At 36.9% G+C, this 26349-nt stretch overlaps 1 protein-coding gene and 1 pseudogene across 1 annotated transcript in view; one reads left to right on the top strand and one right to left on the bottom strand.

Annotated features, from left to right (window-relative positions):
- The window catches only part of DNAJC3 (DnaJ heat shock protein family (Hsp40) member C3), a 92677-nt gene that overhangs the window by 41867 nt on the left and 24461 nt on the right, over positions 1-26349 (bottom strand). The window contains exons 2-4 of the mRNA XM_036753655.1: positions 25897-26007; positions 15741-15865; positions 10734-10808 (exon numbers count right to left, since the gene is read on the bottom strand). Coding sequence (XP_036609550.1) covers positions 10734-10808; positions 15741-15865; positions 25897-26007 — 311 coding nt within the window. The remainder of the gene's footprint in view (positions 1-10733; positions 10809-15740; positions 15866-25896; positions 26008-26349) is intronic.
- LOC118845655 lies at positions 20620-21291 on the top strand (annotated as a pseudogene).

Below are 26349 nucleotides of genomic sequence, written 5' to 3'. Positions count from 1 at the left end.
TTATACTTCTCTAAATAATCCATAGTGAGTAATACAATATACCTCTCTGGGTTTTCATGAAATTAGGCTCTTAGTTCTCTTATCAAACTGCCTCTTCTCAATTTTTTAAAGTTTTTTTTTTATTTTGAAATTAAATACTAAAAAACAGAGCACATCGATATATACATGAGAATATATAAGGAATATATATGAAACATGAATATCCATTTATTTCATATCACTTCCTTTTTTGTAAAATATATATATGCATATATATATATATATATATATATATATATATATATATATATATATAAAAATTTCACATATTACTCCCCAAATTATCCTGCTTGCATTTGCTTCCTTTCAAACTTCCTCCTATTTCCTTATTTTTAAAAAAATTTTTCAGTAGCCCTCTTTTTTGGGAATCATTATTGCTCCCACCACAATCACCAACCAAATTTCCTCCCCCCACACCAATTAAAAAACCAAGAGAAAAGGGGGGAAAAACAACCTTGTATCAAATAAGCAGAGTCAGGCAAAACTAACATACACAGTGGCCATACCCAAAAGAGATGACCTCATCACTGGTCCTCTGGAGACGTGGCAGGTCATTGCACTGATCAGCTAAGTTTTTCAAAGGCATTTTATTCTTTACAATGGTGCAATCCTTGTACACACTGTTCTCCTGGTTCTGCTCACTTGACTGCATGAGTTGATACTATCCAGGATTCTCTGAAATTCTTTTTGTCATTTCTTAACAATGGAACAATATTCCATCATATTCAGGTGCCATAATTTGTTCAGTCATTCCCCAATTGGCAAATACATACTAAGCTTCTAGTTCTTCGCACTTTTCTTTTTGTGTGCGTCCTTTTAATGCCCTCTGCAGAGTCAAGACATTTGTTTTGCCTTTAACTATCCCTTCCCCAGTATTATCCTTCCACCAATCTCCACTTGTTTCCCAGTTCACTATCACTAAACTGAGTGATCAACCATCCTTTGTCTTGTTTCAGGTAACAGAGAGGTTCAGCAGATTGACTTTCCCATTCCACTATGCTGTACACAATTTTCACACACTCTGAAGACAATAAAGAACAAATTCCTCACCCTTCTTCCTCCTTTCTACACAAGAGTATTCCCTTTAACTCTTCTTCCCTTTCCCCTCATAAAAGCCTGAGAGTAGATTTAACTCCCTCAGAACCCTATGTAGACACTAAAATCTTAAGAAACACTTGCTTCTTTCTTCTCCTTCTGGAATATTGGCACTATATAGTCTCTTTCCCATTGCTCAAAATAAGTTTACCTTTCTAGATTTCTCTATCATATTTTCATTTCAAAGCTCCTTCTCAGCTGTGGGTGAAAATGATCATTAAAGGTTTTAAACCTCTATCTTTTGCCTTTTGTAATATTTTGTTACATAAAGTAGAAGCTACCAGATCTTATGTAACCCTGACTATGGTTCCTTGTTACTTGAACTACCTCTTTATGGATGTATGCAATATTTTTTTGACTTTGGCTAAGACATTCCTAAGACTTTTCCTTTTGGGGTTTCTTGCAGGAGGTGATTGGTTGAGTCTTTATTTTGTGCTATCATGCTAACAGACTTGGCATAATTTCACTTGAAACATAGTGTCCAGGCCTTTTTATTATTTTTATTTTCAGAGACTAGTGATCATTAAATTATCTCAATGTCTTGTTTTCCATATCAGTTTTTTTTTCAGATAATTTACATTTAATTTACACAACAAACAAAAACAAATCTTAAGTCCAAAAACGTGCTTATTTTTGCACATTCATCCACTGTCTTTCTGGCATTAGGCAGGTAGCCTTCTTCTGGATCAGTCTTCTGGAATCATGACTGGTCATTTAGTTGATCAGAGTTCCAAGGTCTTTTAAAATTGTTCATTTTTATAAGAACAATGTTAAAGTATAAATTGTTCTTCTGTTTCTACTCACTTTACTCTGCATCAGTTCACACGAGTCTTTCCATATCTCTTTGAAATTTTTTCCTCATTTCTTACAAGACAATAACATTCCCTTACATTTATATTCCACAATGTTCAATTACTGCCCAACTAATAAACACTCCCTCATTTTCCAATTTTTTGTCACCACAAAAACAGCTGCTGTAATTCCAAACTGATTTCCAGAATGGTTGGACCCATTCATAATTAAACCAACAGTGCAACAATATGCCTATTTTTCCATAGCACCTCCAATATTTGTTATTTTCTCTTTTTGATCAGCTTTGCCAATCTATTATGTATGAAGTAGAACCTGAGATTCTTTCATTTGTGTTTTTCTAATTATTAGTGGTTTCGAACATTTTTTTCCATATAGCTACAAAGAGCCTAGGTTCCCTTCCATGAGAACTGTTTTTATTTCCTTAGACCCTTTATCCATTTTGTCCATTTTATATTCTATGAATATTTTTACATTCCATTTCCTTCTTTTGATTTTGTTCTAATAGTTATTATCATCTCATGGGGTAATTGTTTGTTATATTCTAGTTTTCAGGGAGTTTTCCTTGGATAGAATTAACACTTTCTCTTCTAAGCTATTTATTCTCCTTCCAATTCATCCCCACAGAACTTTTATTTCAATTTTTATCTCTTCCTTCAGTTCTTCTAGGTATTCGTGTAGCCCTTGTCCAAAGTCTATCTTTGCCTTTGGACTTCAGCATGCAGTTTTTATAAAGTTGCCCTCTCATTCTTTTGGGATATCTCTTTATCTACCTTACATATATATATAGAGAGAAGTCTTTTTTGGTTTGCTCACCTCTCCAGCTTAAGTTCCTAAACTATGGCTTCTTTCTAGGGCCTGACTCTGGAACAGTTAGTTGACCCTGCTTGCTTTCACCTGTAGTCATATGTGCTGTGTTGACCACCCACCTGCCACAATTAGGCTCCCCCTGTATCTTTGAGGTTCAGTGTGCAGTCTTCAGGATCCTTTAAGACAAAATGCTAGTGACCTCAGAGTCTCTAGGCACCTTGTTTATTCAGGTCTAGTCATATATACTGCATTGGTCACTGACACATGCCTAGAATACCAATCTGGGCCTGACCACCCTTTGAGGGTTGGGAAGGGAAATGGACCTCAACCATTTCTGCTTCTGGGCACAGCCCCTTCAAGCTATACATATATCTGGTCATGCTAAGAGGCTGCTGGCCTGGTAGCTGACAGTTCTCTTCACTTTGCGAGTTGTGCCTGATTTTTTGTGTATTTCTGGGGTAGAAGTCACTTACTGTAGTTTCTCATTGGATTTCTTATTTATTATTCAGCATGGTACAAATTTCTAGTTTTTGCTGGAGTAAGTACACAGAATTTAAGCAGTCTGCCTCTATTCAATCCTGCCCAGAACTCTCTTAGTATCTTTTTCATATCTAGTCAGCTTGTCTCTCTTCCAAACTCCAGTACAGTGTTAGTTATATATCAACAATAGTCTAACAGACATTTGGGAGTGGAAGTTCCACCGGCATCTCAACCTCAACAAAGCCAAAATAAAACTCATTATCTTTCCCCTAAAATCCATCACTCTTCTGAACTTCCCTGTTACTGTCAAGGGCACCACAATCCTCCCATTCTCCCAGATTCACAACCTCAGCATTATCTTCTACTCTTCACTCTCCCTTACTCCATCTGGCTAATCAGTTGCCACGTCTTGTCAGCTCTACCTCCATCCCTTTCTCTTCAGTCAAACAAATAGGACCTCGCAATTTTTCATCTAGACTATTAGAATTATCTCCTACTTGGTCTCCCTGCCTCAGGGCTCTCTCCCCTCTAATTCAACATCCTCCACACTGCTGAGCTGTCAAAAGCACTAAGTCTAAAACACAAGTCTAACCATTTCACCACCCTGTTCAATAATTTCCACTGGCTCCTTATTAGCTCTAAGATGAAATTCAAAGCTCAGCTCAAACACCAACTCATACATGGGGTCTTCCCTGATTCCCCAGCACCCCTCTCCCTCTACCACCAAAAAAGAAAATTACTTTTTAATCATTTTGTACATACTAAATATGTGTACATGTTTTCAACCCCAAAAGAACATAACAAAGTACTTAACAAATGCTTGCTAATTGAATGATCGGTTAGGAATAAAATCATAAATTGATTTATCCCAAATAGCTCTTCAACTCAATGGAAATATGTTAGCTATCTCTTTTATTCTAAGAGTTGAAACTTCAGTGATATTTCACAATCCCATCCTTCCATGCAGAAACACAGTTAAGATCTATTGATAAACAAAGAAATCAAAAAGGATTTGTTTCCCCAACAATTCTATCTAAATTTATTTTCCCAAATGCTTAGTAGCCTACGAGGGTAAGGCTCTCAGAATAATATAAACAGGGGCAGTGCTATTTGGACCGCTATTTTCACCTCAGTTCTGTTTAAGGGTATTACTTCAAAAAAGTTGCATGATATTATCCTGGCTTTTTGTCATACTAAGTTATTTAAATGGAAAAAAAGCTGCCCACGACACAAGGCTATTCAGTATGTCAGTCTATGCTTTATCCCTGGCCCAAGGATTCAAACTTTCATTTTTTTCCCCCTGAAATATGGTTAATGGCTAGAGTGCAAGTTAAATTATATCTAGCATCTCTGAACATTAGCTCAATAGTGAAACTAAGTCACTTTGTTCAGTTTCTATCAATTTCACTTCACCAACAAATTCTTCCTTGTTGGGTACAATTAGGCCCAGGGTAATAGTTTTATTTACTTTTTTTATTTTCCTCAGTGTGGCACAGTGAAAAGAGCACTGGACTTAGAGTCCAGAGACCTGTATTTTAATCCCATCTCAAAGACACTTACTAGCTAGCTATGTAATTCTGGGCAAATTAAAATCTCTTAAGAGTCTCAGTCTCAGAACCTATCAAATGGGGACAAAACTACTTGTATTAGCTACTGCATGGTATTACTGGGAGGAAAATACTCAGCAAAGCTTGAAGAGCTATATAATAATAATATTATTACAAAATAATTAATTATGATGATATATTTAACAGTATTATTCCTTACAGACACAGACCTGAAAGAGTAGTGTCAAAGTCCTGAAAGAGCTTCAGGTTAAGAATTCTGAGGACCACCAAAAAAATGTTTTTGGCTATACTAGGGGCAAGGAAAAACAAAGAAAGAGTCCTTTCTCAAAGTGGGCATGACAGTATTAATGTAAGACAAAGAGAAAGCAAAATACGCAATGATTTTTTGCATCCATTTTCTTTGTACAAACAAAGAGTCTTGAAAGAAAATAGTTAAAGGGGAAGGCAGCTCAAGATTGCTTAGATGGTGAGAGTTATATGTCCCAAACAAATAAATCGTAGATGAAATCTACACCAAGGTACTTCAAGATGCTGCAAATATGACTGCTGAACCATTATTTTTCGTCTTCAAGGAATGGTGGTGAATGGAAGAAGAGCTGTGAGACAGAAGGTAGGCGAACATAACAACTTTCCATAAAAAGAGAAGATGGAATCTAAAATTAAATGAAAATTTCTGGGAAAATTGTAACAATTAATCAATAAGCATTTGCTAATGCTTAGTATATTCCAAACAATGTGCTAGATGTTGAGGGTATCCTGGGCTCAAGGAGCTTACATTCTAAATGGGAAGACAAAATATTACAGAATGCTAGAACAATAGGCTAAGCAGGAGGTGACGAGGACCTGAACTATAGAGATATCTTCTATAAGTTGAGAGACAAGACATAGTCAAGAAATACTGTGGCAAAAGAAAACTACCAAGATTTGGCAACTGGGTAGATACGTAGGGTAAGTGAAAAGAATGAGGAGAGGAGACAAGGATGACACTAATAGTGGCATTCACCATAGCAACAGGGAAGTTTGGAAAAGTGTTAGATGTAAGGAGGCAGAATGATGATGAGTTGATTGGGAGATACTGACTGTGAAATATCTGAGGAATATCTATTTCTAAATGTTTGATAGAAAGTTCATGATGACCTGGAGGTCAAGAAAGACCAGGCTAGATACAGAGATCTGGGAATGATATTCATAGAAATAACCGAACCCCTGTGAGCTAAAGAAATCACCAAGCAAGACAGAATATAGAGTGAAAGGAGAAGGCAGCCCAGGATTAAGCCTCAGAAGACACACACGGTCAGTAGGCATGATCTGAATGAAGATCCAGCAAAAGAGACCAACAAGGAACAGTAAGACATGAGAGGATCCAGCCTCAGACACTTGACACATGTACTAGCTGTGTGACCTTGGGCAAGTCACTTAACCCCAATAAAAAAACAAATAGGTTATAAGGAGTGAGCACAGATTCATGAATTCACAGAGTCATGTCATTTCCTATTTTTAGTAGTTACTAGAATGGCAGAACAGGGTAATGCTGTAGTCATAGCATATATGGAATTCAACCAAGCAATTGATAAGAAACAATTACAGCATCTTTATAAATGAGATGGAGCAGAAAAGATGTCTCTTTTTCAGCATGGTTAGGTGAATTCATAAATGACTGGAAGACTATATCCAAAGAATATGAATTTTAAAAATAATGTCAACCTTGAGAGAAATCTCAGGGATCTATCCCTTATCCCTATAATTCTCATTTTTATTAATGTCTTGTATAAAGACATAAGTGCAATACTCATAAAAAATACAGATGATACAAGTCTAAGAAGGTGTGGCATATTTCTTGGATGAAAGACTCAAGATCCAAAACTCTCAGCAAGATGTCATGGTAGTCCAAAGCAAAGATCATAAAATTTAAATAGGGTAAAAGTCCTTTACTCAGGTTCAAAAATCTAACTGTACAAGTACAGGTCAAGGGTCAAGGGTTATATGGCCAGAAAAGAATTCACATGAAAAATACTTTGAGGATAAAGAAGCTGGTAAGCTGATGAAATAGAGAATGAAATATAATCTCAGACCACAATATCAAAAGTCATGCTGAGATGAAGAGAGGTCATAGCCCCACTGTACACAAATTTTTGCTTGTCAACGTACCTTGTCAGAGTGGGTTCCCAGATGACAAATACATCAAAGTAATCTGCACCATTTTGTGGCAACTTAAGAAATGCAGACTCCTGCTGTTCAGACTATTTTAAGTTCACAACAGTCAGCATAGTAAAATAGAAAGAATGCTGGATATGGAGTCAGGAGCCCAGACCGGGTTCAAGTCTCAGCTCTTCTGCTTAGTTTTATAATCTTTGGCAAATCATTTAACCTCTCTATGCCTCATTTCCTCTAGAGGATTGAACTAGATGTCCTCTGAGAACCCTTATGGCTCAAAAATCTATAATCCTATGATCCTACATACCAGGAGTGGGGAACCTGCGGCCTCAAGGCCCCGAGGCCACAGGTTTCCCACTCCTGGTATATACATTTTCTGCATTAGAAACAAAGTCAGATGAACAAAATGATTAAGACTCTGCTGACATCTAGTGGTCTTAAATTAGTTTGATTTTTATTTCTAATAGGTCTCTGATAATGGCCAATGGAGAACGGTGACATTTGGAATTTCTTTTTAAAAAAGATAAAAGTACTGTTAACTTATAACTGCCCTTATTATCCTTCTAATATATATGGTTCCTCACACCTATGACGAGCCCATTTGGGTAACAAAGTTCGCTCAAAAAAAAACGAAAATAAAAGCAAAAATATTAATTGCCTGAAGGACTTTACCAATTGTGTTTTCCATACAAAGAAAAATGAAAAAGAAACAAAACATGTAAAATCAAGCTTAAGTTGGCAGTCTGTGGCATGTAAGACTAAAGTCAAGAATCAACTGTTACTAAACAACAAAACGAGTTACTAAAGGAATGTCAAGGTTTTGTTTTAGATTTTTAAGAAAGGATTATCATCTATATTACTTTAAAACAAAATGGGGACCTGAAGACCCCCCCAAAAATCAGATCTAAGGTTCTTTACTAACCTGCTTATACAAAAAAACCTGTTCCTTTTTTTTTTTAATTTAAACATCCTAGCAATTCTCAAAATAAGAGATCTTCAAAAGGCCCCCTCATCATCTCCTGTGTCTTGGTGAACAACAATATTTTTATAAAATGACTCAGAAGATTGTTATTTGGTTTTAGGAAATTAGAACTTCAGCTAGAACTACAGTTGACTAGACTCCTACAGTAGGTTGTGCAAAAGAAATAGCCACCAATATTCAACAACGCAAAAAAATAGACATGGAGATAATCAACAATTAGGTGAACTCTTAGGGACCTGAAAATAATGGTGAAAGTTTGGAATTATATCATGTAAACTATACCTATACATACTTGTCTGATGATAGAGTATGATGGTCAATGAAAATGTAGCTAGAGTAAGAAATATTCTGGGAAGCTTATAAACATGTGGCAGAACCATTGTTGTAAACCCTTTAGATTCACTTGGCTAACTCGCCAATTGATAAAAGAACATTTATTCTATAGAGATGAAGAATATGGACCTAAAATAAAAACTGGTACATTCTAACAAGACTTCATAATATTCTCTTTCATGAAATCACAGAATCTTTATAGTTAGAAGAAAACAGTTATCTCGTTCAACCCTCACATTTCAAAAAAATGAAGAAAATGAGTCCCAGAGAAGTTATGACTTCCCCAAAGTTATCAAACGGTTACTTAGTAGGTGAGCCCTAGACTAGAACACAGAGTTCCTGATTTTATTTACTATGCTTTTTCTCGTTTCATCATATCACAGTTCAGAAAACAGTTGCTGAACCTATTCCTTTACCTTTTACTTTTTAAGCAGCAAAGGACAAATCTACATGAATGCTGTGTTAAAAGCAGTTAGGTACTGAATTTTGGGCCCAATTTTCATAAAAATATTGATCGCAGGCAAACTAAGTATTCGGGTTAAACCAATTGTTCCCTACAAATAGCATTCTCCACAGAAACAGCTGTCATGACAACCATTTTTAAACCACTTGACTTTTGTACTTGTGTTTTTGCCCCCTCAATACTTTTGTAAACTTGAACTGATTTCTTATCTTTTGCACAGAGACACAAACACAAATTAATAAAATGTTCAGTTAACATAGAACCTTTTAAAAATGTTTTATACAGTTTAGGATTTTAATTGGTCTCCTGTCTGTTTTACCATTTAGTGATTTGGGCTGTGAAGAAACTAAAAGCTAAATGCTAGTTAAATATTTTGCTGATTTTAAAAAGAATACACAGGAAAATAATTATCATGGGCATGTTCCACCATTATACTGTCTCCATGATAATACGAAATGTCATTAATATATTCTAAATCAAATCCCACCACAATACCATGAAAGCTACTATTTGTTTCACTAATCCTGATGTCATTGGTCTTCTTCAAGAACGCAGGACAAACAACAACCTAAGATGTAAATCAAATAGTCAAGCATAATCCAAACAGCACTACCTCACCTACCAGCCTACTTACCACCCCACTTATTACCATGAAAATGAAGATCCTCACAATGTAGCTTCAATTAATAATCTGTATTCGTGGAAACAATGAACACTGGGCAGAACACACCTATAAATGCAGGCATATGCATATGTCCTTATTAAAAAACATCTCTACTGATAACTAGCAAGACCAGCCTCCAGAAAGCAATAGCAGGAGTATGACTGCTACAAGGCCACTTGGTCAGAAGAGAAATATCAAAAACTGCCCAATATACATCTGGACCACCAAAATGTTCATCCCAGGAAAAATCCCATATCAATGACTAAATTTCACGTCAAAATTTTTTAAATTTAAAAGTTATTGCTGTTTAAAGATAAAAAATAAACTATTCAGTTACATGTATAAATAAATTCATGTTTTGCGAAGTTCTTTTAACCATTAATATGAAATATATACCTGACACTACTTATGGAACATGTTTATTGAGCCCATACTTATTATAAGAGGTATTATAATAAATTATTCATCTTTGCATTCTTTTAAGCATTTAAGACCCAGTTACAGGCCTCATGAAGCTTACAACCAACTAAGAAGTAAGATAAATGACAGATCATGATATAGAAGCCACTGTTTTTAATATAACACAAAATAATACACATATTTTTCTACTCTTTTTAGATGGCTAAAATAAAAACTTTGATATTATCAAAATAATATTAGCAATCTGCACTTTTAACTACCAATACTTATCATGCGATAAATGGAAAATGAGATTCATATATCCTTTTCAGCTTCTATCTCAAGTTAGGAGAGGCAACACCTAAAACAGATCAAATGTCAGTAGGAAAAACTGGCTAGCTCTTTCTGTGAATGTCTTTTCAGGAGGATTCCTGGGAAGAAATGGTGGCAGTTAAGTATTGTACTTTAGGCTTTATATAGAGCCTTCATTCACAGTTATATCCAACAATAAACCCAAAGAACTTCCACTATTATTTACCTTTAATGAAAATGGGTATCTACAAAATCCAGCTGTAAAAAAATGAGACAAAAAGCATCACATGGAACTAACAACAATCATATAATAGTGCAGTTTACAATGAGATTCCCATAGAGGGAATGCCAAGCATGAATCAGCTACAAATACTAAATTAAACGAATATATTTAGTACACTTGGTTTCTCTAAATGTTCAAAATATGATTTTTTATATCAACCACCAAATTATTAGTTAATGCAGGTTACATTATATAGATACTTTATACAAGATCGATTTATACAGAAAACAAATTTGAACTTTCCCTTTAACCATAAAAATAACTTTACTACAGGCCACAAGACATAGAATTAGTTTTATAATATGCTTAGACTAAATAAAAACTTCACAATCAAACCTTACCACTTTTTTAAAATCATCTTCTGCTTCATCAAGTTTTCCTTGCTTAAGCAGTAAATGACCTCTCTGTAATCGTGCCTAGAAAAAAAAAAGAAAAGTACCTTAAATATTTTCAATTTCTAAATTCTTATTAAATTCTACATGGTTTAAGGGAAGAAGAATATTTAATATTTTCCCCAAACTAAATAATGAAATACAATCCATGTTGAGACTCTTTTTTTCTTTAACTCCCTATGTACCCTCATCTAGGTTCTGAAGGGGTCTATAGAATCATAGATCTAGAACTAGTAGAGACTGAATTTTGTTATTTGCATTTCTTCTGATTTTTAGAACTTCAACTTTTCACTTCTACAGTAAGAGCTATATGCTTCAGCATTTTAAAAAGTTCTAGAAATAGGCATTTCTGAAATACCTCAATAAGAATCCTAATTCAGCCTGATAAACCAGACCAACCACAAAAATCAACATTTTTTGACAGATAACTGACAAAAACGCAAAATTAAAAGTTCTCTTTGAAAAATTTAAGTTATACAGTCATCCAGGATTATCCTTGACACCTCATTTTACCCTACCCCATACATCCCATCAGCTGCCAAATCATGTAGTTTCCACCTGCACAATATCCCTTGTATGCATCACCACCTTTGCCTAGACTACTAAAATAGCCTCCGAATCCACAGAGCTACCAAAGTGATTTTCTATTTTTTTTTTGTCAAATGCCACACTTTATAATGTACTTAATTACTAGCACAGTAGTACACATACAATTTCTAAATAAGTAAATACATACATATCAGGAGGTGTGTGCTCAAAATCTTGTTGCCGATAGGGTACATAATCCAAAAAGTTCATAGACCATTGCCTCAGTACCTTACAACTAAATATAATTCTGGGCTACCATGGCTTTTGCTCAAAGTGAGATAAACTAAAATTGAAAAGATTAATTTGTAACTTATAATTCATATACTTTCTAAGTTTTATATTACTTATTAACTCTTCACTTTAAAAAGGAAGCTGTATAAAAATACCAAAACGGATACCCAAGGCAAAGGCCCTGTGCTATTAATGACTTGGATAAAGATGTGCTTGGTCCAATGTTTAGATGACAAAAGGCTGAGATCGATAATTACCACAGTGCATGACCCAAGATATGCGGGTTCAAACACTTTTAAGATGAAATCTATTAGGAATAAAGGATAAGTCCTACATTTGAGATCAAAGAATCATCTGCGCAATTACATGATGGTGAAACCACAGATAAACAAGTCAATGTGAAACAGATCTGTGAGTTGTTGTGGCCTGTATAAACTGGTAGCCAAAAACATAAAAGTGATATGGAGCTGCACTGAGAAAGGCACAGCATCCAAAATGAAAGAGACAACCCGAGTCATACCTATGTGGAGCACTGTTATCAGTCCTGAGTAACAAATTTTAGTAAGGACGACTGGCAATCTGGGGAAGATTATGGAGTTCTCAAAATGCTTTCAAATGCATTAAATACATAAGATTATAAAGGACACTAATTCTACTTGTATAAACATATATGTATGTGTACACACACACACACACACACACACACACACACACACACATATATCTTCCCATCCAAGTTTAAGGACTCCAGTTAAAGAATCTCTGAACCTTGAGGTCCTGTCAGATGCAGAATTAGCTGATGGTATTGGGGATGTTTAGTCTGGAAAAGAGAAGACTCTAAGCGAAACATGAGAGCTGTCTTTAAGTATCTGGGAGACTATCAGCCAGAAGAGTAAGGACTGGGCCTGCACCACTTCTAGAAGGGCAATGGGTGGGCTTTCAAAGAGGCTGTTTCACACTTGCAGTTTGTTCCCTTCACCACCATCCGTTTATTTTCTTGCCATTCTCCATACTCCAATGTCATTCTTCTAAGTGTGTGTGCGCACCTCTGTCCCATTTTCATGCCATACAGAGAGTCTATCAATAGCCTATTAAAACTTGAAAATATTTTCCTGCTAAAATTCACAATAGTCCACTATTTTAAAAATAACATGCTTTTAAAATCACAAAACTAAGAAAACTGTTAGACAGTTGAACTGTCATAATCTAACCTTTATCCAAAATGTGTTTCAGTTAAGTTTAAGCGAAAGTCTCAAAAAAAAAGATTTGGCTACCCCATTCCTTTCTGTAACAACAGTTGCACTTTATAATAAGCATACCTACAAGTTTTATATGTTTTTAATGCTATAAAATTTAATTACAATGAGAAGAATTTCTGTTAGTCTCTCTCTGGCAAATGGTATTACTGCCATCTTCAATCTTTTTTAATCATAGTTGAGAGATTCTTTAGGATAATGGTATTTATACTGCCTTAAATGTTTCTTCCAATTAAAAATGTCACACTTGCCAACATTTTCAGAGATTAACTGTGCAAATATCTTGAAAAAACTATTTTGCCTCTTCCTTCGGCCACCTATCTTTTCTTCAAGTTTCTTTATAGTGTTTGCCCTCTTGTCTTTTGAAATCAGTTCTCTCAAACTAGAAAGTGTACTTTATTAAGTATGTCAAGATAAAAATTAAATCTCAAATATAGAAGATTAAACTAAAAGCTACATTATCTAAGTTACTACTCGTGAATAACATTTCTAGCATTGTAATTTACTTTCTAAGGTTTGTGTTTTCTGCCTCTGCCAGGCTGTATTTTATCTTCAAAATCTTGATTTTTCTACTTTATGTTCGTAGCTGTTTTCATAAAGTATCATCCAAGTGAACTGCTTTTACTAAATTTTCACAGGACATCACCCTCTTGCTTTTTATTTACCTATTTAGACAAAACAGTTAAACTATCAGCCACTACTTGATGGATATTATCCACACCTCCTTGAGCCATTTAGCCATATGGTGCTAGAGCTAAACAAGAAATGGAAATGTGTACAAGTAGCCTCAACTATCATTCCTTAGGTCCTCAAGATTTCTCCAGGACAGGTCCAATTCTTTCCACTACCAACCACAATTCTGATCCTAAAATATCAAAGCATTTAGTAGACTGATTCTTAGACCTCTACCCAAAAAATTACATAAAGAGGGTTGCTCAGAAAAGACCCTGATCAACATGGCCACAAGAACCCTATTGGCTAGGCCTCAGACATTAGGGCCGCTTCCTCAAGATTGGTCAACCAGGGCTCAGAAGAATGGAATTTTTTTTTTTAAAGAGCAACTTTTTATCCTAGTCAAAGTAAACAAAGTAAAACAGCTCAGCCCATTGTTTTTTCTTTGTAAGCTCTTACCACCTTGTATTTCTAGACCAGAGTCCAGAAAGATGGGAAACAGGGCATGCCCCCTCTCCTAACTGCTCTAGCCCAGGCAGTCAGAGATCCTGGACCTCAGGGTCCTCAGTGTTTTTTTTGCTTTTGTTTCATTTTTTTGAGCACAGGTCAGAGACCAGAATTCCTAAGAAGAGACTTTCCCTGCCCAAGATCCGGTAGTAATAAGGGCACTGATGAGTTCCTAAATTTGATTATTCACATGCCAGCCTCTCAAAGGAAGGTTCCTCATTAACAGTGTGAAGAATAAGTATCATTTCTGCAGTTAAAAAGACTGAAGACACTGCAAGTGGGGCAGAAGAGGGAAGACAGAAAAATATGGACCCCATCAAAATGTTTCTACTGAGTTACTCAGCAGTACAGAATAATTGTTTCAGCAAACCCTCAAAGTATCTGGACCTTCTGAAGTCTACAGGCCTATTTGAGTACTTTATGTTTTTGTATATATTCCTGGGCTCCATGACTGGAAAAAAGGGCACTTACTAAGTGCTAACTATGTGCCAAGTACTGGGAATGTAAACACAAGCAAGGAAGACAGTCCTGCCCTTAAGGAATGTATATTCTAAGAGAGGAAGAGAACACACAGAAGGGGAACGGAGGCAAAGGAGAAGTGTCCTAGAAAGAGAAGTCAGAGAAGCTGATCAATGAGAAGTCAATCAGTGGTGACTGAAATAACAGGGCAATTGATTAACACATCCTTTCTAGGGATGGTAGAATTTATTCAATTACTGCTCTCAAAGCCGGAGCAGGAAAGGAAGAAGAAAAGAAGGAAAATAGGACACGTACAACGGCATGACACAAAGATGGTCGGAAAGTGACAGGCAAGATAAAATGAAAGTTCATCCATCAGAGCCTAGAATTCAGAAGTAGGAGTTAGAGTTTCAGGTGGTGGTGGTGGTGGTGGTGGTGCCCTAAGCACAGGCATTGTGTGAAAAAAAGGCAATCCTCTATCTGACACCCATACATGGTACAGCAAGTGTTTATGTAGGAGGTGCGGACCTTATTACACACTTCTGGTAAACCTAGAAATAAACCCTCTCTAAGCTTTACTCTGAAAGTTTCCTCTGAATAAAATTCTGTGATGGGAGACATCCTTCCCTCTCCCACCACCTCTCCAAACTGAATTCAAACCAAATGAACCTGGGGAGATGGGGGAGAGTGAGGGTCAGGGGTAATAAATATGCCACTATTTAATAGCAAAATATTTGCCAACATATGACAAATTTCCTCTTCTCAAGTAGGCATTTTTTAAAAAAACTAAACCTTTAGGTCACTCATCTATAGGTAAATAAAATTATCATTCATTTTTTTAGGTGAAAAAGAACAAAGTTAAGTGACTTGAATATAACTACATCGTATTTGAAAAGATGAATTGCCTCCAATCCACTTCATTAGGATTCAAAACTCTGCATTCAATCATTCAACCTCCAAACATTTCCTGAGAGTATTTTTGAGACACAAAAGTATGTTGACAAATTATGGAAAGTAAAAATTAGGAATTTAAATAGAGGTAGGTAACAGAATAGGGATGTCTGAAATACAGTTCCTTAGCAAGAAGAAGAAAATGCTGCATCAGTCTTAAGCTTCTTATAATACATCTTAGATAACACAACCTAATACTATCATTGAATGCTACATTCAGAAGTTTTTGTAACACATAAAGAAAAAGATTTAAAAGGCTGCATTTTCTTAACAAAGACAGGCATGTACTTACTGCTGTAAAATCAGTCTTCAATTCAACCACTTTACTTAGGTCAGGAATTGCTGCTTTAGATTTGCCCATGGCTAAGTAAACAGTAGCTCTTCGATAATAAGCAATGTAGTTGTCCGGATCACCATCTACAAATAAATGTAATATAAATTCAAATAATTTATTTCACAGAAAATTCATTCTACAATAAAAACTGAGCAACTAGAATTTTAAGGGCTTACATATCTACTGAAGAGGATGCCATAGCAAGGTTTTGGTGATTAGAAATGGGTAGAGTCACTCAGTAGGAACAATCAAGCTAATTTAAAATTTTCACTTCAGTTAAATGCTATTACAAGTGCAATAATCCTAATTCTTTCTTTTTTGTGGTAGAATTTTCGTTTATTAAATATTGCTTAAGATGGGATTATTGGCAATATTTGTTGTGATATGCTATAATAACAGAATAGCCAAACCAGAGTAAAGCATTAAAACTAAGCAATTTTAAAGTTTGCCCTTTCATTCTTTATGACCTCACCCCTCTTATAGGTATGCCATTTTATCCTATCAAAAAAAGGCAACAAAATGACCAGAAACTAAAATTACTAAAATGTGGGTAAACAAGAAAGGGAGGGTTGGAAGCTAGATATCTAACTGATCCACTATTTGTACAGTAAGTACCTTTCTAGCATCAAAGTCAATAAACGTTTATTAAGTGCCTACTATATGCCAGACACATAAAAGCTGAGGATACAAGTAAAGGCATAGAACAGCCTCTGGCCTAAAGGAGCTCACAATCTAATGGGCTAGGACAACATCTAGAAAGAAACTAAAAAGGGGAGGAGTTTGGGGAAGCAGGAAAATTACCCAATATGGGGTATGAAGTCCTGTAGTTGGGGAAGGAAATGATCTGAGAAGTGGGAATTTCAGTTTATTTGCAGAACAATGAATTTCTAGAGACTGTAAAATCTAGGAAAGGAGCCAGATGGGAAATGATGAGATGTCCCAGAAAGCCCTCCTTATATAGTGGAAGGTCAAGAAGGAGGTCTCCAATGTCCACCCTCCACACTCTCCAACCAGCAGGAAGAAAGGACACCAGGAACAGGGGTACTAAAGAAAAGTTGCCAGTCTAAGGAAAAAGTCTGTCTGTCTGTATGTCTCTCTCTCTCTGCCTATTTTTTTAATTAATTAATTTTTAGTTTTCAGCATTCACTTCCATAAGATCTTAAGAGTTCTAAGTTTCCTACTCCTCTTTCCCCTTCCCCGGGATGGCGTGAAATCTTAATATAGGCTCGACATATACATTCATATTAAACACATTTTCACATTAGTCATATTGTAAAGAAGAATTAGAACCAATGGGAGGAACCATGAGAAAGAAGAAACAAACAAAAAAAGAGAGCAAATAGCATGCTTCGATCTGCATTCAGACTCCATGGTTCTTTTTCTGGATGTGGATAACATTTTCCATCATGAGTCTTGGAGCTGTATTACATCCTTGCATTGCTGAGAAGGGCTAAGTCTATCAAAGTTAGTCATCACACAATGTTACTGTTGCTATGCACAATCTTCTCTTGGTTCTGCTCACTTCACTCAACATAAGATCTTTTAAGTCTTTCCAATTTTTCTGAAGTCTGCCTGTTCATCATATCTTATGGAACAACAGTATTCCATTTTATTCCATACAACTTGTTCAGTCATTCCCCAACTGATGGGCACCCCCTCAATGTCTAATTCTTGGCCACCACAAAAAGAGCTGCTATAAATATTTTTGTACATAATATACTGAGAGAGGGAGATAGGGAGAGATAGAATGGGGTGGATTATCTCGCATAAAGGTGGCAAGAGGAAGCAGTTCTATGGGAGGAGGGGAGAGGGCAGGTGAGGGGGGAATGAGTGAACCTTGCTCTCATCAGATTTGGCCTGAGGGGGAATACCATACATACTCAGTTGGGTATCTTACCCCACAGGAAAGAAGAGGGAGGAAGATAAAAAAAAAATAAAAGGCGGGGGGATGATGGAGGGGAGGGCAGATGGGGGTGGAGGTAATCAAAACAAACACTTTGGAAAGGGGACAGGGTCAAGGGAGAAAATTCAATAAAGCGGGATGGGTTGGGAAGGAGCAAAATGTAGTTAGCCTTTCACAACATGAGTATTGTGGAAGGGTTATACATAATAATACATGTGTGGCCTAGGTTGAATTGCTCAACTTCTTAGGGAGGGTGGGTGGGAAGGGAAGAGGGAAGAGTTGGAACTCAAAGTTTTAAAATCAGATGTTCAAAAACAAAAAAAGTTTTTGTATGCAACTAAAAAATAAGATACACAGGCAATGGGGCGTAGAAATTTATCTTGCCCTACAAGAAAGGAAGGGAAAAGGGGATGAGAGGGGAGGGGGGTGATAGAGGGGAGGGCTGACTGGGGAACAGGGCAACCAGAATATAAGCCATCTTGGAGTGGGGGGGAGGGTAGAAATGGGGACAAAATTTGTAATTCAAAATGTTGTGAAAATCAATGCTGAAAACCAAATATGTTAAATAAATAAATTGCATTTAAAAAAAAATATTTTTGTACATGTGAGTCCTTTCCCCATTTTTGTGATCTCTTTGGGACATAGACCTAGAAGTGGTATTACTGGGTCAAAGGGTATGCACAGTTTTATAGCCCTTTGGAAACAGTTCCAAATCCGGAATGGTTGGATCAGTTCACAACTCCACCAACAATGCATTGGTGTTCCTATTACGAAAGTCTCTTCTTAAAACAGTTTGGACAATGTATATCATAGTTATTATTCAACTGTCAATGAAGGCACTTCTGTAGCATTCCAAGTTAAAAAAAATTCTTATTAACCCAGTGGTATACTCAAATCATTTGCTGGCAGGCCCATCCTATTCCCACAAGGGGAAAGTAATTCTTATTAAACACTTAGCAAAATATTAGCAAATTTTTTTTCCCCAAGGGCTTTGTTAAAATGTTCATTAGAATTGAAAGCAGCAACTTTACTTTCAGTAAGGTCTTCATTGTATATTATTGTTTAATACATACTTCACAATACTATTTTTGGCTGTCTATAAAAACATAAGATAACTTGATGAAATTGAGTTATTTTCAATTCTACCAAGATAACGGGTTATCAAACCATCTATTAATGCAATATTAGAAAGTCATCATAAAAACAACTTTGGGATGTTTTGAAATGAATTCATGTTATAAAGGCAAATAAACACAAGAGAGCCATTTTTAAGTGCTTATAGTTTTAATTCCATTATTGCTTATCCCGTTTTCTACGTAGGATCAGGGGATTTAGAGTCAGCATTAAGGGAGAAAATACAGATGAAAACACTCTAAAACATTTCAAAGGCATTCTTCTGCAAAAGGTATGATGTTAGGAATTCTGAGCTAACAATCAAAAGAACGCAGCTTCATTATCAACTAACTAGCTGTGAGAGCGTGTTAAGTATCTTAACCTCTCTCTGTCTCAATTCCAAAAGTATTAAGTAAATGTAAAGTATTAAATGTTCCTTCATTCTTGCTTCAATGTAACTACACACACACACACACACACACACACACACACACACACACACACACACCATCAGTAAGGCAAGATTCATGACCTCTAGGATGACCATGAACACGCCTGAATGGTTCGGAATGGCAAAGTATGAAAAACTCTCTAGGTAGAAGGCGGAGGAAGTATAACGTTTATTTAGACTCCAGAGAATGAAATCCAAGAACCAATACCCCCAATTCGATATAGTAGCAATTATATTCCAAAACCAGTAAGCTCACCTCAATGTGGTAACAAGGAAATTGTAACAGTATTATAGCAAGGAACCAAGTCATCCTGTAACCTTCCCCCCTGCTAGAGCCTTCCCTTCCGGTAAACAATCACTTGCAAATCCTAACTCTCAGCTCAGCACTTTCTTCAGCTCTGCCAACGCTGGTTCTCTCTATGACCGCTCTTCAGCGCCCTGGATGTCCGCTGCCTCAATGTCTTCCTCTCAGTTCTGCTCCCCTTCAATTCTGCTCCTCTTTTTTATAGAGTCCTAGCCAGCATCTGATTGGCTAGAACTCAGGTCTCTGACTGGCTGAATTCATGAGTGAGCAGAACTCAGTGCACATGTCTTTGGCTCTAGTCTTAGCAACTCCTCCTAGGGTCCTGAGGGCTTCATGCCCACATGGGCTTAGCACCTACTAAATAAAGGCTTTAGGCCTACTTACAAACAAAGATGTAATCAAGCTTTCCCACCTAGGCCTACCTGAGGTTTACTGAATGGGTGGGGAAGATTTTTGATCATATTAATACTACACACACACACACACACACACACACACACACACACACACACACACACATCCATCCATCCCAGGGTTGGTGCCTATTCAATTCTAGGTCTCCACACCTGTATTACAGTTTTTACTAATAATGCACCTTGATTAAGCATGTTATGTTTGACTATTTCATCAATGACAGATGCTGCTGTTTCTTAAGACTCTTTCAAAGCTGACACCTATTGCTTGCCTAAATCATAGATTAAAGATCAAATCAAAGATCAAAAAATGTTTTCCAATCATTCATTTTCCATTTTGAGAGGCCTAATCTGGAACTACACATATACAAAAGTACAAAAGTTTGTAAGCACAAAAATTGTAAAAATCAAACCATTTTAGATATTTGTACCCACAAAGTCATGAAAATTATTTATATGGTAATATTTAAGACAAACTTTTCTGGTTAAAAGTGTTATCCTAAAATGTACCCATACCCAAAGAGTACATTTTCACAAAAGGAAACTGCTGAGAGGACACAAAGTCCATACAAAACACCAACTTGGGCCGCGGCCTTCGCTGTGCGGCTTTGCAGCTGCCGCCGCCGCCCCTGGGAGCAACTTCTTCCTCTCCCTCTGGGACCAGTAGCTGACGTAAAGATGAGTAGCTCAGAGGAAGTATCATACATCTCGTGGTTCTGTGGGCTTCACGGCAATGAATTCTTCTGTGAGGTGGATGAAGACTATGTCCAAGACAAGTTCAACCTCACCGGGCTCAACGAACAGGTGCCCCACTATAGGCAGGCACTAGACATGATCCTCGACTTGGAACCTGATGAGAAGGTAGACAACAACCCCCACCAGAGTGACCTGATTGAGCAGGTAGCCGAGATGCTATATGGACTGATTCATGCCCACTACATCCTCACAAACCGTGGCATCTCCCAGATGTTGGAAAAATACCAGCAGGAAGACTTTGGCTATTGTCCCCATGTATATTGTGAAAACCAGCCCATGTTGCCCACTGGACTGTCAGACATACCAGGTGAGGCCATGGTGAAGCCATACTGCCCCAAGTGCATGGATGTTTACACCCCAAGTCATCCAGGCACCACCACACAGATGGTGCTTACTTTGGCACTGGCTTTCCTCACATGCTCTTCATGGTGCATCCTGAGTACAGGCCCAAATGGCCTGCCAACCAATTTGTGCCCAGGCTGTATGGCTTCAAGATCCACCCTATGGCCTATCAACTGCAGCTTCAGGCAGCCAGCAACTTCAAGAGCCCTGTCAAGACCATCCGATGACTTGTCTCCTCCCCATCCCCCCCAACACCTCAGGCTGACACTGTTTCCCCTCCCCCCAGTATGTACGTATGTACGTACGTACACACACACACACACACACACACCCCTTTCCAGAACCCCTAATGGTTTTTAGTTTAAATTAAGAAGTCATTATTGTGGTGGTGTGGTGGGAGTATGAAATTAAGTGGAGGAAAAGCTGCCCCCCCCACAAAAAAACCCAAAACACCAACTTAAACTCTATAATCAAAATGAACTATTTGTAGTTGCTAAATGCTATGTTACCAATTTCAACATCAATTTCTAATCAAGACAGGAAGCGCCAGCAAAAAGGGGGGTGGGAATATATTTGGGAGTTTAAAAAAAAACAGAACCCCAGTATCTGAATCCCTTCTGAATGTCAAGGGATCTTTGATGTTATCCATTCTACAAGGTACCTGAACAAGAATCTCCTAGACAACATGCTTGACAAGTAATTGGTCACCCTTTGATTAAAGAGCTCTAGTAAGGGAGAACCCCACTGCCTACTGGAGCAGCCCATTTTAATTTTGGGTAACTCTAATTATTAGGAAATTTTTCGTTATAGCAAAATCTGCCTCTCTGCAACTTCCACTCATTGCTCCTCTTTCTGGGGCCATGGCAAAACAAATCTAATCTTTCTTTCCCATGACAAATTTCAAATACTTCAGAAACCCATCACTATCCTCCTAAATCTCTTCTCTTCCAGGCTGACTATGTGTATTCATCCTCCCATGATACGAGCTTGAAGCTCCTCCACATTCTGATCACCCTCTTCTGAATGCCAGCCAGCTAAAATATGGAACTCAGCACCCAATGTAATATTTTAGAAGTGTTCAGATAAATACAGAAGGACTATCACAGTATGGTTTGGTGGGAAAAGCCCTGGCTCTGAGGTCAGAGGATCTGTCCAAAGCACACCTCTGACACTCAAGGTGACTCAGGTAGTAATACAGTTAGTCACTTAACCTCCCTGGGCCTCAGTTTCGAACTGTAAAATAAGAGAGTTGAATTTGATGCCTCTAAAGTCTCTTCTAGCTCTAAATCTATGATCCTTGTGCTACCTACCTCACAGGACTGCTGTGAATAAAGTAATTTTGAAAACCTAAAAAGCTATACAAATGAGTTATTACTAAATCAATTTGCTAAACTTAAAGAGCTATGTAAATGTCAGTAACTACTATTTATCTTAACTTTTCAAAGAAACTGCCCTTTGCTGTTTCTGCACAAACGCTGAACTACAACCTGAATCAATATGGCTAATAACCAGTTCTCAAAAACTACAACTCAGCTTTACCCTTTGAAATATACACTACTTCATTACTCTACTTAATTATAAACAATTGACAAAACTTGACACTATAATTCTTAAGATCTTATAAGTGGTTCAGAAGCCCAGTTTTTATTGATTTGCAGCATCATCTAACTTTTTTTTCAACAGACCATCAGTATCTTATTTTCACATCACCTGTATTGCCCTTAGAGCTTCCATTTTTTCCCCTCTCAGATAGCCACCCCTTATAACAAAGATTTTTTTAAAAGGAAGAAAAAAGATTCTGCGAAACCAACCAACATATTAAAAAAAAAATCTGATGCCATATGCCAGGGCTGTCCAAAATACTGCCAGCAGGCTGCACGCAGCAGGCAGTGTGATTTATGCAGCCCGCCTACAAGCATAGAAATTTACATCAATGCTTTAGTAACAGAAGGCGAGCTACTGCAGAGCTCTCACCAAAATGGCAAATCCAAATATACTGTCTATTGTTTCAATAAAAACCTACAGCTGGACAGTCCTGCTCTATGCAATGTTCCATACCCCTGGGAACCCCGCCACAGCAAAAGAACTGCAATGAGGTATCTTCTCTTTAGGCCTAATGTGCTCTTTAAAATTTCACGACTCTCAGTTTAATTGTTTTGTGGTCATCGTTCTTCCCATTTAATATTACTGCAGTCATCATATAAACTGTTTTCCTGGCTCTTATTTCAATTTTTATCAGTTTTTAGTTATGTCTTTTATCAATTCAGATACACTTCTCTGTATTTATCACAATCATCATTTCTTATAATATAGTAATATTCCACAGCATTTATGTACTACAATTTGTTTAGTCATGCCCTAATAAATGGACATCTGTTTTGTTTCCACTTCTTTTCTATCACAAAAAGTGTTGCTATAAACATTTTGGAGGGTTTTTTTTTTGTCAATGACCTCCCTGAAGTATGTAACTAACACTGGAATCCTCCGGAACAAAGGGTATGAACATTTTAGTCATTTTTTTTGCATAATTCAAAATTAATTTCCAGATTTGAGAGGTTGTAAAGAAATAATAATCTATTATGGTAGAGCTGTGAACTTGTACTTATTATTACATCTGTTGTTCAGTTCATTTAATATTTTACCTGATACTTTTTTTAAAAGGCCATCTCAACTGAAACTTCTGAGCTAATCATGTATTAGGGACCAAAGCAGTTCTTAAGCATAAAATTCACCATCAATGTACCAAGAAACCAAAGTAAACCGATTAACAGGCCATGTAGTAAAAGAACAACTTTTCAACTCCCTGTTATCTTTGGAAACAATGAAGTTAAAAACTGGTATCTTGGAGCTTTTTGAATGGGAGAGGGCATGCCATTTCCCACCTAGTTTCCATCAATACCAGAACATTTCTCAGTAGAAAGTGGAATAGGGGAAAGTCTCCACTTTTCTCTCCCATTCTCTGCTATCCTCTTCTCTCTCAAGGGAATAAGTAAAAAGAAAGTGCATTGCAAACATGAAAGACACTGTACACAAAGAAATAGGATGTGAATGCCAATAAAAAGAAACCCAATTTAGTTGTGGTGTAGAAAGCAAAGAATAGGAAAAATATGAAATAAAGTCAGCAAAAGTAGACTAGGGAGACATGGAAAGGACTTTACATTTATAAAGATGCACTAAAAAAAAGAAATTCTGTAACAGAACTACTAAAGGACTTGATATGAGTATGTGGAAATTCAGACTTCAATGTTTTGTATCAGGTAAAAACATATTAACAAACAACAAAGAATTAAAGTTCTTTTAGGGCAGGGGCTGTTTCATTTTTGTTTGTTCCTTGTACATGGCAGTTAAACATATGCTTAACGGATTCAATCTAAAATACAAATTCTTCAACTTGGCCGTTAAATGACAGACAAACAGAGATCAAGTAAAAGATATTGAGCTGGGGTGACATGTTAAGACATGCTTTAGGAAAATTATTCTCACCACTGAGTAGAGGCAGATGGACTGAAAAAGGTAGAACCCGCTATCAGGAGTCCAATTAGGAGGCTTTTGCAATAGTCCAAGAAAGAAACAATGAGGATCTGAACTATAGTGATGGTCAGCTGAGTGTAGAGAAGCAAACAGACGTGAATACATTGTCAAGACAGAACTGACAAGACTTAGCAACTGAGGGAAGCAGAAAGATAGGGAAAGAGGACTGCTTGCCTGGGATCAGAGGAACTGGGTTAAAATTCTGCCTCTGACACTACCTGTGTAAACTTGGGCAAGTCACTTAAACCTTTATAAGCCTCAATTTTCTCATCTGTACTAGAAGAACTCTGAGGTCCCATCCAGCTCTAGAACTATAATCCTAAATGTCCATTGGGTGTGAGGGCGGAAGAAAAACTTGATGATGATGTTGAACTTGTGAACCTGTATTTCCTTCCCTTCCTTGCAGAGGTGAGGAGCTATGAGTGTGGAACACAGAATATGATGTCAGACTCAGGTAATAATGTTGGTTAGTTTTACTGAATTACTTTTTTCTCTCTTTTTCTTTGTTAAAAGTTATGGCTCACTGGGTTGGGAAATGGATAGGACATGTCTGGAAATAAAGGTTTTATAAAGACAAAATATATCAATACAAAAATGTTTTAAAGAAAATGACCCTCCCCCAGGCTCTACAGAGCTTATCTAGTGCTAGAATGATCCCACCACCACCACCACTAAAGGCACCCTTCCTATCCCCTTAAACCTGTTCCCAGGCTGCCAAGCACTCATGCAGGCTGTCTGATTGTTCAGATGGCTTATAGAAAACAGTTTTCAACTCTTTTCTGTCCAGTCAAATGGAAGAGTAGCAGACCTGACCATCTACTCTGTCACTACAGCCTAAGGTAGTGTAGGCATTACCTTCTGCTCTTCCTCCTCTACCCTTCCTGAGGACCCCTGAGCCTTGACATCTGCCCAACTTGTGAAGCCCTTAGGATTTCCAAGCCTTCTCATTTAGATGTTGTCTCCTGAGATTCATTGTGAGCTCCCTGAGAATAGGTACTGATTTGCCTTTTCTGTTCATATGCCCAGCATTTCGCATTCTGTTTGGCAAATTATTTAATAAATACTTTTGCATTCATTAACCAATTTTATTAATTATAGTAGCTTGAATCTAATCAAACCTTTAAGAGGGCCTAAAACATACATCCAAGATACTACACAAGGTACTATGTTGTCAAAGACCATTATTCTGAACAACTTCAAAGTGAAGTCTAAAACTTCAAATAATCAGTAGTATTAGGTAATTGAGAAGTCCCCTCCTATTAGGGCCCCAATAGGACTCTTGACTGCTTTCAGATACAAACCTACTGCAGCATGAAACTGAGATAAGGCATCTGCTAGTTGTCCAGCTGCCAATAATTTCTTGCCCATTTCTAGATGTTTTTCGACATCTCCATTTATTCCACATTCTGCACCTAAAACAAAAAAAACAGAAAACAAAAAATATAGATATTTTAGCCTTAATTGTAATTTTATAAAGGGTAGGATCAAAACATACATGCTTTTAGGACAAAATCATAAAACCAATACAAAAAAAATAATTTCCTGAGTTGCATGCCAAGATTTCAAAAGGGAAAAATACAAGAAAGATCAATGTGAATGAGTTTCCAAGCCACAAGATTAAGTAGCCTACAACTAAGAAAAGGCATTCCATTTGTAGTCGAAAGTAAAACACAAAATTTTTTAAAATGTACTCAACTCTGAAAAATGTTACCAGACTACAATAGAAAACTAAAGACTTAAGAGGAAGCTTAAAG

Source organism: Trichosurus vulpecula, chromosome 4, assembly GCF_011100635.1.
Source record: "Trichosurus vulpecula isolate mTriVul1 chromosome 4, mTriVul1.pri, whole genome shotgun sequence".
Taxonomy (NCBI): domain Eukaryota; kingdom Metazoa; phylum Chordata; class Mammalia; order Diprotodontia; family Phalangeridae; genus Trichosurus; species Trichosurus vulpecula.
This window is presented reverse-complemented; position numbering and strand designations above follow the sequence as displayed.